Here is a 12,574-nt window from a genome sequence, read left to right on the forward strand (position 1 = left end):
GCCGTTACAGATTCACAGCATCTTCCAGTATCATAATTTCGTCGCCCTTGTTTGACTGGAGAGTACAATCTTCAGACCACCTGCAAGGCTGCAGCACGTGAGACAGCAGCAGCAGCAATGAATCGAGTGCGTCAGAGAAGACGAGCTGAAGCCAATAAGTATGCCCACATGGATGGATCGAGGAAGAGAAGACGGTGACTTAATTGCGATCTTCAGAGCAAGCTTGAGCCCATGATCGTAGCTCGTCGGCAGGCACGCAGTACCTGCACTTTACCGAATGGCGAATGGTACTGCGACCATGTTTGGTTGGAGTGTGGAAAAATTTTGATGAGAGAGAAACGATGCTTTGACTACTAATTAGGGGTATTAAATAAAGTCTAATTACAAAATTACCTCCACAACTGTGATACTGTAGCAGTTGCTCTACTTAATGAGGTCTTTGACCGCATGATTAGAGGATGATTGAGCGCGGTTACTGTAGCATCACTGTAGCCAATCATGATGAAACTTGGCTCATTAGATTCGTCTCGAAAAGTTACACCCATTCCTAAAAAGAGGTTTTGCAAATAAACTTCGTTTAGTACTTCATGCATGCATTCGTCTTTTAGTGCAAAAGTTTTCGTAACATCATCCAAACATGGCCTAAGGCGACCCTACCGCGCTGGCGAAAGCTCAGATCGATGTGCCATTCTGCTGCTGGACGAATGGTTTCCATCACATATTTGATGAGCCATGGTCCAGGCCGCCCTCCTTTGTGTCAGAGATGAATGTGCTCGCGGCAGGCAGGAAATCATCCCATGCACAGGTAAAAGTGTGTGATTTCTTTATGCTGATGCAGTCACTACAAGGAACGAAGGATGATGGATGGATTCGTTGTTGAATGGACTTGCAGTTTTTATTTCACAGAGATGAGTGATATACACATGGGCTGACAAATCACCGGGTGATTCATTCTTTGATTCCTTCACAGTAACAAGAGATGCAAGGAACTCGTGTGTTAGCTAGAGGTACAGTACTGGTATGTGACAGCTAGTTCTTGTCGCCAAGGATTACAGGCTCCAGATGCCATGGAAAATGCTCCTCAGCTTGCTCCCGCCAAGCTTCTTCACGATCCGTTTGGCGTCCGGGACATTAGTCTCCGCAAGCTTCTCGAGATTCCTGCCATGGACAACAGACCATGAGGGGGGATTTGTTGAGATGCGATCAGCATGAGGTGACTAGCTCTTCATCGGTGTCATTGTTTGTACCTGACATGCTCCGAGGACATGATCTTCCTCCGGCCGGAGCTGCTGTCCGTGAGGTGCATCAGCGCCGACAGCAGGAACCGCTTCGCCGGCGTGGGCTTCTCCTCGTCGGGGCCAAGCAGCTGCAGCAGCTGCGCCACGTTGCGTTCGTCCTGGACGAACCGCTTCCGGTTGCGGTGCACGGACACCAGGGCGCAGAGCGCCTCGGCCGCCATCTCCCGCGTTTCCGGGGACTTGGCCGCGCGGAGGACGCCGACCATCTCCGGCATGAACCCGGCGTCGCCCATCGCCTTCCTGATCTCCTCCGACACCTGGCACAGGCGGTGCCCAGCCTTGAGGGCGCAGTGCTGCAGGGTCGTGTCGCCGTTGCGGAGCAGGGAGAGGACGCGGTCGAGGAACCCGGCGGCGAGGAGCCGGTCCGTGGAGGTGGGCGGCGAGAGGCAGACCGCATCGATGGCGCGGAGGGCGACCTCGCGCGCCTTGGAGGAGCGCGTCGGGGAGGACGGGTCGAGCGCGCGGACGAGGGACTCGACGGCGCCTTCCTGGATCACGGCCTCCCTGGCGGAGCCGTCCCCCGCGGAGGCGATGGCGGCGAGGAGCTCCATCGATTGGATTCGCGCCGCATCGTCCGTGGCGGCGCCCTGCGAGAGCGACACAAGCGCCGGCACGGCCCCGGCGTCGGCCACCATGTACTTCCTGATCTCGTCGACGCCCGCGAGGCTCCGCAGCACCCGGCACGCCGCGCCCACGAGCTCGCCGCCGCTCGCGCCGTGGTCCGCGCACACGTTGAGCAGCGCCGTGACGCCGCCGTGCGCGGCGACGGCCCAGGCGTTGTCCGAGTTCTCGGTGAGCCTGCAGAGCACCCGCGCCGCGCGCTCCTTGGCCGCCGCGCCGCAGGCGCCGGCGTCGAGGACCCGGACCACCGGCGCGATGACGCCGCCGACGACCAGGTCGCCCCTGTGCGCGTCGGACCCGGCGATCACCGAGACCGCCTCCAGGGCCTCCTCCTGGACGCGCGCGTCGGGGCACTCGAGCAGCGCGACGAGGACGCCGACGCCGTCGGGGACGTCGGAGGCGACGACGCGGACGCACTTCGCGTCGTCGCGCAGCACCTCGGCGAGCGCGGCCGCGGCCTCCCTCCGCATCTCGGCGCCGCCGACCCGGAGCCTGGCGAAGAGGTCGCGCACGTAGAAGCGCACGTCGTCGCGGGAGGCCCCGGCGCCGGGCCGGGGCACCACCAGCGCCCGCGCCCGCGTGAGCGCCCCCGACGCGTACACCTCGTCCAGCCGCGCCACGTGCGCATCGAGCGCGGCGGCCAGGAGGTCGAGGTCGCTGCGCAGCCGCAGCTTGCCGCCGCCGTAGTGCCGGCCCTGGCTCCGCGGCACCAGCTCCCGCGCCTCCCGGGCGGTCGCCGCGGCGTCCCGCAGGAGGCTCGCGAACGCGTGGCACCGCCCCTCGCCGTCCTCGTCATCGGCGCCGGCGGCGGTGATGTCGGCGAGGCCGGCGTGGAGGCGGTTGAGCCGGTCCCTGATGAGTTGCCACTTGAGCGGGAACAGCGTCGCGGACAAGGAAGCGGAGACCAACGAACCGATGGCGTCCTGCGCCTCCGCCAGCATCCCCTGCTCATCCGCCGCCTCCATCTCTTGGCTCCCCGCCGCCGCCGGCGCGGCCGCTTCTTCCTCCCCTGCTTCTCCCATACCCGGATACCCCTGTAGACAGCTGTCACTGGCTCGACAGCATCCGCCTGCTCTTCTCGCTTCTCAGACTAAGGCTCACATGCGCCTGGATTCGTGCCGCGCTTGCATCGTGGTAGCCGAGCGAAGAAGAGAAGATGGGTGGAAAGGGAGGAGAGAGTGGGTTTTCAACAGAAGCCGGCTCGGCCGGTGGCTTTTTCACCGTTGATGCAGCTTTACTTTTCGTGCATGTGGGATCGAACCTGGTCTACCGGTACGCTGCGGGCCCCATGTGTTGGCTGTCCAGGCACCACACCAGGCAGCCAGGCAGGCATCGCCTTTTATGGAAGGTAGTTAAGTCCATGTAGTTAAGTGTACAGTATTGTTCATCATCTCAGGTCATGTTTGGTTCGTAACGTGAAAAAAATTTCACAAAAAGACGAATGCATGCATGAAGTAATAAACGAAATTTATTTGCGAAACTTTTTCACAGATGAGTGTAACCATCATGATTGGCTACGGTGATGCTACAGTAACCACACCTAATCATCCTCTAATTATGCGTCAAAGTCTTTATTGGCTACAGTACATGCTACAATACCATAATTGTGAAGATTGTTTTGTAATTAGACTTTATTTAATATCTCTAATTAGTGGTCAAGAGGTGAAAAGTTTTCATAAAAACTTTTTCACCCCCTAACCAAACACGACCTCAGTTAATGTTTACTGTTACCATTTTTCATTTCCGTGCAAGGTTAGTATGGTTTCCAGAAGAGATGCTGACTGTGTGAGATGCTTTCCAGTTCTGTTCTTTGCAAGAAATTAAGCGTTTGGCTACCCAGTGGCCAGTGTTGCCGGCATGCCAGCCAGGACTACTGGTTCAAAATGAAGAGCGTTGACGTGACAAAACCACTGGTTGAAAATGTGAGTCTGAAGATCGGATCACGGTGACTAGTGGCTAGTGTTAGCGGTCAAGATATGTCTACTGGAAGACGGGGAAGGGAAAAGAAAGGGAGGCGGACGGGCCTCTGGTCCGGTGTTAACTCACGAGGATGGGTGCTTACCGGCGGGAGTTCGAGCCCCCGTCCCGCACCTGGTGTCGCGGTGCGTGTGTGGTGCGTGTGTGATGGTGTGTAAGCCTAGGTATGACGTGTTCTAAGACTTCTCAGACAGTATTGTCTGCACTGAGTCCAGTTAGCGTGGATGTCCAAAAATTTTATATGGCTCCTCAATGCTTTTGGATGGTTTTTTTAAAAGGGAGAGAGCGGAAAGGGAAAGCAGGGTTGGAGGATGGGCTTGATGATTGTGCTGACAGGTTGGACCGGATGTGGGGCCAACTGGGGGGAGAATCCTGCCTGGTGAGTGAGGCAGATACGCGACGAGGCAAGCATTGTCTGCGCTAAGTCCAGTCAGCGTGGCTATTCAAAAATTTTACATGGCTCCTCAATGCTTCTGAATGTTTTTTTTTAAAAAGGGAGAGAGCGGAAAGGGAAAGCGGGGTCGGAGGACGGGCTTGATGATTGTGCTGACAGGTTGGACCGGATGTGGGGCCAACCGGGGGGAGAATCCTGCCTGGTGAGTGAGGCAGATACGCGACGAGGCATGGACGAGGCGCAGGGAGGACAGGAGCAGCGGTGCGTGGAGTGTGATAACTGTAACTGCACGGTGGTGATGCTGAACTGGAAGGGGCGGCCGGCGGGCGCTTTGGGAGGAGGCGTCTTCAAGGAAAGGTAGTTATTAAATGGAGGCGGAGGAGGGTGGGCCCGGCAGTGGGCGGTGGACGTGGACCTACCGGCCGGGGAGGGGAGCAGGCGCGGCACGAGCGCTCGGCTGTTGATGCATGCGCTGGCTGCTGGGCTCTCGGGGGAAGGCGACGCCGCGACTGCGAGGCCCCCCCTGCCCTGGGGATCGGCGAGCTTTGGTGCGGAGCGGCAAAAGCACGACGAGGGGAATGGAATAGCGGCACACTAGCTGTTAGTTTTAGGGCTCCGTGACATGCCCAAACGCTAGGCGTACTCAGTGAGTTCGCATGCAGCGTTTTAGAGATTATTGGATTATGGGTAATCCCCAAAAACATTCCACGCATTAGTAGGGGCTGCTTAATTTAGGCGTGCCATCACAGTTTAAGATGGCGGAGAAATGGTAGTTTTTTTAATCTCATTTTGCCTTTTCAAGGTGATATATACATATCTTAAAGCCGAAAATAATTAATTTTGGCACTAGAGGGATTCGAGGGAACATGTCGTCAGAAAAGCAAAATGATTATTTACGAGTCAAACCAACCTATAACCACCGAATTTGGATACAGTATTACAGTGGGATGCAATACTAACAAAACAACTCTCAAGTAAATAAATAAAAAAACAAATGGCTACGCTACTACAAGCACGATTATTACTTCAGCGGCAACAAAGTGCTCTCGGGGTTGGAATTAAATCACACCCCCTAGGTTTGATCGTTTGGCTTGTATTGTTGTGCATTTTCAACCAATGTACATATATAGAAGGACACTTTTAACCAATGCACATATTCGTGTCACGAGAAGCATCATCGAGTACTTACCATCGACCGACGGCACCATGGCAATTGGCAAAAAGCGATCAAAATCTGTCAAGTCGATCCAGGCACCTACAAGCCAGCTGCAGCCTGCAGCCGAGGGAATCATGAAGCACTGACACTGAAGCATCCACTCAACGCCGAGGAACGCGCGCGACTGGACTGGACAACAGCGCATGCACGGGTGCATTCCTGTGGGTGCCTGCCTCGATGTGCCATGCTTGCAATTCTGCCATGTAAACTACTACTACTACTCCAGAGCTGCCAATCTCCTCCTCGCCTAGGAAAGAGTCCATTTCAGCTAGCCCGGCCGTGTCCATCCACTGGCACTTCTTCCCCCATGTGAGCCCTTCCTTGATTTGGCTGCACCTGCACCTCCCGGCCATGGCACCATCCCATTCCCACGGGGCAATGGCTGGCCGTCGTCCCTCACGAGACAGCCTCGCTTTTTAGCTGGTGTGGATGTGAAGGAACAAAGCTCTGTTTGGTTTCTCTATCACACCTATCGCACACGATTCTCGAGAAAAAAATCTCACATGCATAGAGTACTAAATGAAATTTATTTGCAAAATTTTTTCACGACAAATCCAATGACAGTAATTAATCGATGATTGGGTACAGTGATGCTACAGTAACTATTCTCTAATCGCGCGGTCAAAGGCCTCATTAGATTCGTCTCGCTATGTAGCGCAGAGTTATGGAGTTAGTTTTGTAAATTACTTTTATTTAGTATCCCTAATTATTGATCAAAATTTTGTGATACTTGTGCTACTTAAGCCAAACAGGACCAAAAGGGCGAAAGGAGCACAAGAAAAGATGCATAAAAAGCTCTGCATGGCGAAGGATCACACAAGAGTCTTGTTGCCTTCATGGCAAGAAAAGGGCGCCCGATTTCCCCTTTCTGGAGATAGATGCTAATGGTAAGTTTCGGTGATTAATGACAATAGTATGCGACTAACGTGTGTTTTGAAGGATAAAATAATGATTAGTCCAGTCTCATATGAAATACGAAAGGAGACCCCTCAATTCGGAACAACCATGCGTGCCAAGGATTCAATCTTAAAGTACCTTTCTAGTCTCAAATGTCACAAGGAGATGAAGGACACTTGATTTAGATAGGATTTATAGTTTTTAGTTCTTGACCGTACTATTAAGAGGGGTTCATGAGTTAGTAGCTTGACCAAGATTGAGTTGGCCTTAGAAATCTTGCACACTCGCTCAAAAATAGCCCAAAATGGTCAATAGAAGTTAACACAACACTTGGAAGAAGAAACAATCGAAGTTACATTCAAATCCAAGTCAATTCAGTTGAAAACGAAGAAAACAGTAGCACCGGTTTAACCGATGCCTTTGCATCGGTGCATCCGAAGCTTGACGGAAGTTCCGACGCCCTGTCGGTCTATTTCTCTGGAGGCAAGCAGAAATCAAATCAACAATCTCTATAGCACCGGTTGAACCGATGGTCAAAAAGATAAGCACCGGTGCATTAGATGTACTATGTTCTAGAGAATATGTTTTGGTGGACCTCAACTCGTCTTCAGCACCGGTTGAACCGACGCTTCAGAATCAACCACCGGTGCATTGGATGTACTATGTTCCAGAGAGCTTGTTTGAGTTGATCAGTGAACCTCTTCAGCACCGGTTCAACCGATGCATCTACGGAGCATACACCGGTGCAATGACGCAAGCCTGGATACTGTGTCAGAAACTCCAACGGCTACTAATTGGACACAGAGAGACCGGTTGAACCGACGCCTCAAATTTGTCACCCGTCGGTTCTTCCGGTGGTCACGATTTTTTCTGCAGCGAACTTCCAACGGCTATGTGACCCTCTCCACTCTATATAAGGGCACCCCCTGGCTCATTTGAAGTGCCTTTGACACCTTAAATACCTGAGGCCACCCTTGAGAAGAAGAGAAAGTGCTTTGAGCAAAAGAGAGAAGATCTAGTACATTGATTGTGCTTCAACCTTGAAGAATTCAACATTTGCAAGTGTAGCAAGTGTGCTTGAGCTAGGGCCAACTGAGTGTAGGTCAAGTGAAGTTTAGGAGCTTGTTACTCTTGGTGTTTGACGGCACTTAGCCGGTCTTGGTGATCGGGAGGTTTTTGGTGAGCTCTTGGAGTTTGTGGGAGCCCCAAGACAAGAAGATTGTACACGGTGTGAAGCTCGCCGTTCCGGAGATGGAGAAGAAACATTCTTAGTGATCACTTGCTACTTGGTGAAATAAGGGAGCTATACCCTTTGTGTGGGTGCTCCAACGTGGATTAGGGAGGAGCGTCAACTCCTCGATACCACAGTAAAAAAAATGCGGTTGTCTCGTGTCCCTTACTTTTATTTCAAGCAATTAAATCCATTTGTTGTTATTCTTACTTTTGATTGCTTGTAGATTGACTAGGACAACTTGCGTAGTAGAGTGATCTCTTGCTTAGATTTTGATCTTGCTAGTGTGCAACCATCTAGGCAAAATGATCATGATAGTGTGTTTACCTATCTAAGGACCTTTTGCTAGCGTGCTCTAGTGACTATGTTTCAAATTTGTAGATTGGGCAATACTAATCTAGGTTAAGGACTAGGTAGAAATTTGAAAAAGTCCCAATTCAACCCCCACTTCTTGAGCCAGATGTTTCAACTCGGCCGCTGGTCAAGTGAGAGCGAGAGGCAAACGGGCACCGGCTGCCTGCTCTCAGCTACCGGTTTGTTACTGTGGTGTGGTCTGTGATGCTGTATTGCCGAGTTTGCCGTGGTAATGATACGTCGACACAGTAATGAATGGAAAAATGCATGTGATTCGTAAACGTTCCATCGGGCAACAGATATGAGAACAATTCAGCATGATTTTGCCGTGTATGGCTGCATGCTGCAATGGAGATTATTTGTTTCTGGATGGATTGTGTGAGAGCCCATGCCTGCATGGGAGCTGGGGCAAAGCACATGTGGGTGGGAACCGAACTGGGAACTGTCGATGGATTGCTCCTACTCTACCAATATCACTGATTAAATCAATCAATGTTTGGGAAAATGCAGCTGCAGTGGTCATGTTTGCATATGGCTGGAATCATCTACTGTTTGGAATCAGTACCCAGCAGGTGGGAAAAAAATGCAGACAAAGTCACTACAGAACCATCAGATATATTGTGGCTGATTATGTATCACTCATCTCCAGTAGTTACTACTCCAGTTAGTTCCTTCAGAAATCTTGGACCCATCTCCTTACAATGCCATTGTCTCTGAACAAACTCAATCAATTGGTAATACAAGATCCTTGAAAAAGAACAGATCTCTGATCTGGACCCATGATTGCTCTTCAAGATCATCATGGGCAGTGGCTCGCAAAGCGCTCCCAAAGTTTTGGTCCCATGGAAAGTGGTTGTGGGTGACAAAGTACATGTGCTATAGCCCATAGGATGATATAGTAGTAAAGCTTCTGTTTCTCCATGGCCGGGAAAAGCCAGCTCCACTTTCTTGAGAAGAAAAAAGTTTGCAAGCCAACAACTATCTTTTGCTGCAATGTTTATGCATTGACTCGTATTATCGCAGAAGATTTGGCTGCTAATTGTCAAACCTAGGGCGTGCTGATTCTCTAGGTGCTTTGAGTGGCTCGAGGATTTTGTCATGTATCTGCAAGAAATGTTTATTCTTTTTCTTATGTAAAAAAGGAGCAATAAAAGTGCAGTTAATGCTGAAACAGACATGATTAGAAGGGACAGAATCAAACTTGACAGTTAGTGGCATATGATCCAATCTAGCTCATCACTAAACAAGATTATCTTAAGTGTAGGTAATTTAGACGGAAGGCATGTAATCCACAGTAGAACAAAGATGTACCCAATCAGGACCTTGCTTTGCTTTGCCATCCAAGATCATGTGGTGGAATAGTTGCTTCTCGAGCTTTGAAGAGACAAGCCAATAGATGCAGAACACTACAGTTGTTTGAAGTAGTACTCTACTTCTGAAGTTTAGCAAAAATATTATTGGGAACCTTTTTTTTGAAAAGATATATTTTTGGGAACCTTATGGAGAGCTTTTGCTACATTGGCCAACTGAAAGCAAAACACCACCAACCACCAGTTTGCCATGCATGCATCCCTTAATTAGTTGTCTTAAATTGTCATGGAGTTCGTGATACAATGAACCATGTCTCATGTTCACCTATGACAAACTTTTTTGTCTCACTAATTTACTGCTGAATTTAATTAGTTCCATGCAGCAGTGTTTGTTTACCACTGACACAGCCTGTCGGATCATGAAGCAGGATTGTAGAACAATCCAAGATCCAGTTTATAAAATATAAACTGTGTACTGAATGTTTGGGATCCAAGATATGTTACCGTATAATGTAAGCAGGAAACAAGTTTAGAATCACCAGCTATTAATCATCTTACCCATTTCTTCAGTACTTCATAGAGATTGATGTGTCTTCAATCAAGTGCTGGGGCATAAAGAAGTGGTATTGTTTGGTAAAAGGAAAATGAATAAGTTGTTATACCCAACCCACTCCACATGCTCTGCTGCAGTTCCGATACAAGACTCATTTATATATGCAGTCGAGAAAGACAAATGGTCGTAGGCAAGAACTATTATAGGGACTGGTGAATAAAGCATCTACTAAGAAATATATTAAATTAAAACTGTCTTAAAAAAGTTGCATTCAGATGTTGTAACCCCACCAAAAAGAAAAATAATGTACGGCCAATATAAGACAAAAGTAAAGTGAAGATACATGAAGAGCGTATCTAAAATAAACAGGTAAACAATGACATAACTCATAAGTGCAGAAACTATCTGAAGAGTTTCTGTGTGTGACACTAACCAACACCTGTTGGCAAATTGATGACACCTTTCTCATGTACAAGCTACAGTAGTTAGTTGGTAGTGGATTCGAGGACAAATTTTGTGAGGTTGATTAACGGTCACTACTAATCAATTTCATTGTAAACTCTGCAAAACTTGGACGGCGATTGGTTCTTAAAAGAGAAAAGTGTACCGGCATTCCTAAACTTGTCACACCGACACTGTATCACTCCACTTCACGAACTCTCGATCGAGAGTTCGTGGACCGGGGTGACGCAACGTGGCTGCTGCACTTGAACTCTTCTGAAAATGACGCCACATAACGACACGCACCTCCGCTGGTTCTAATGGGCCACAGCTCTCTATGAGCATGACTTGGCCACAACAGGGCCATTCCTTCATTTTCATCGTATCCGCAGGACACGCACCTCCAGAATCCAGATTCTAGTGGAGTGCTTCTTCTTTTTTTTTTTCCCTGAGCAGTTGTACTCGGTCTGGAGATCCAGCATGTACCAACGCCGGCGAATTGGCAGACGGCCCATCCAGAACCTGTGGCGCGACCGGACCGTGAAGTCTATTTATGGCACATGCGATTAAAGTCATACTATCGCATATGATTATATTTAGATAATATTTTTTAAAATATTTTTATTTGTTTCAGAATAATTTCTATCTTTAGATATTTTTTGAAATATTTTTATTTGTTCCAAAACTTATTTTTTTTGAAATATTTTATTTTGTTCCGGAACAATTTTTATTTTTTATATCTCTAACCGATGTGTGCGATGGTATAGCTTCTAGTCGCACGTGCGATGAATAGACGCCCATAGCCGGACTAAAGTGTCGTCCATGAGCCTTGAGCGTTCTTTTCCTTTTTTTTTGAGGGCTATCCCAGCAACCTGGAGCAGGGTCCTCCACAATATCTTCCGTGGCCGGCGTTCGACGCGGCGGATGCTTTCATACCGCCGCCGCTAGCCAGGCCACGAACGCCGAGGCGCGCCCACGGCGGCGCCACTTGTCGAGCACCCCGCGATCGCTATTCCATCGCTCCCGATCGGGCCTCCGTTTCGCAGGCGGGAGGGCGCTCCATTTGGTGGCGGCTATATATAACAAGACGAACTGAACATTCGCTGCATCGCGCGCACAGGCAATCTGCTCCCTCTTCCTCTTGGCTAGCCAACCTTCGTGGCCAGGAGCAAAGGCGGGGGCGGCGAGCGAGGATGCTGGAGAGCCGGGCAGTGATCGGGGACACGGACATGCTGCAGGCGATGCAGCAGGAGGCGCTGCAGCTGGCCGGGAAGGCGCTGGACTACTTCGAGGCCGTCGACTCCACCGAGATCGCCCGGTTCATCAAGAAGGTCGGTTGCTGACTTTTGGTCAGCTCTTGCAGTGAATGCTGAACATGTTTTCAGAATGGTTGGATCAGCCTGACGAAGCTGTTTTTCTGATGCTGGCAGGAGTTCGACCGGTCGTACGGGCCCGGCTGGCAGTGCATCGTGGGCACCGACTTCGGGTCCTTCGTGACGCACCACTCCGGCTGCTTCATCTACTTCGGCATCGGCAACCTGGCCATCCTGCTGTTCAACGGCGGCTACGGCGCGGCTCCTCAGGGGGCCGCCGGTGAGAAGGCGCGGCTCACGGCGGCGAAGGCCGCTGTCGAGGCGTGAGGGAATGTTATGATCACTTACTGTGGACTTTGCGGTGTCACTGTACGGCTGTGCCCGCAAGTAGCCCGTGCTTACAAGGGGATGATAGTGCAGTGATCAAACATGCAAGTCCTCACCTGGTAAAAATTTTTGTTCTCGCGGCATGTCTGCTGGGTAAACTAGAAGAAAGCGATGGCAAATACGCTGTAGAAATTCACATGCATTTTCATTTTCGCCAGCGTCTAGTGGGGCTTTTGTCTAATCACACACCACTCCTTTCAGTTCAGTTTTTTCTTTTGAGGGTCTTTCAGTTCGGTTCCGTGTTCAGATTCGGGCCCCACTAGATGCTGTGGACAACTATGGGCTACGTCTCAGTCCTTTGCAATCCCTTTTCCGAATCCGAACAAAGCACATGGGCCAAAACCTGAGTTGGGAGTCAACACAGAGTTGGACGAGCGTTGGGCCCTGTCTCTGAACCATAGGCCCATGACCATACTCTTTCGGTTCCAACTAAAGTCACTGAATGTTTCTCAAAAAAAAAAACTAAAGTCACTGAAAAATCTCAAAAAAAAAAAATAAGTCACTGAAAAGTGACCTGACCTGAATACCAGCCAGATCACCTAACATCCTATTGGGGCTAAGCTAGCCAATTCAATGACACTA

The 12,574-nt window shown here is 50.0% G+C and overlaps 2 protein-coding genes across 2 annotated transcripts; one reads left to right on the forward strand and one right to left on the reverse strand.

The window, feature by feature from the left end:
- Positions 1–865: 865 nt before the first annotated feature.
- Positions 866–3,117, reverse strand: LOC120691353. The gene is made up of 2 exons (XM_039974401.1): positions 1,248–3,117; positions 866–1,158 (listed from the first exon to the last, which is right to left on the reverse strand). The coding sequence occupies exons 1-2, from the start codon at positions 2,939–2,941 to the stop codon at positions 1,050–1,052; spliced, it is 1,803 nt and encodes a 600-aa protein (XP_039830335.1). The 5' UTR covers positions 2,942–3,117; the 3' UTR covers positions 866–1,049.
- An 8,267-nt stretch (positions 3,118–11,384) lies between these two features.
- LOC120691371 (dynein light chain 1, cytoplasmic-like) lies at positions 11,385–12,173 on the forward strand. Its single transcript, XM_039974424.1, has 2 exons — positions 11,385–11,623; positions 11,723–12,173. The coding sequence occupies exons 1-2, from the start codon at positions 11,486–11,488 to the stop codon at positions 11,930–11,932; spliced, it is 348 nt and encodes a 115-aa protein (XP_039830358.1). The 5' UTR covers positions 11,385–11,485; the 3' UTR covers positions 11,933–12,173.
- Positions 12,174–12,574: the final 401 nt, after the last annotated feature.

The sequence above is a fragment of the Panicum virgatum genome, chromosome 2K, assembly GCF_016808335.1.
Source record: "Panicum virgatum strain AP13 chromosome 2K, P.virgatum_v5, whole genome shotgun sequence".
Classification (NCBI taxonomy): domain Eukaryota; kingdom Viridiplantae; phylum Streptophyta; class Magnoliopsida; order Poales; family Poaceae; genus Panicum; species Panicum virgatum.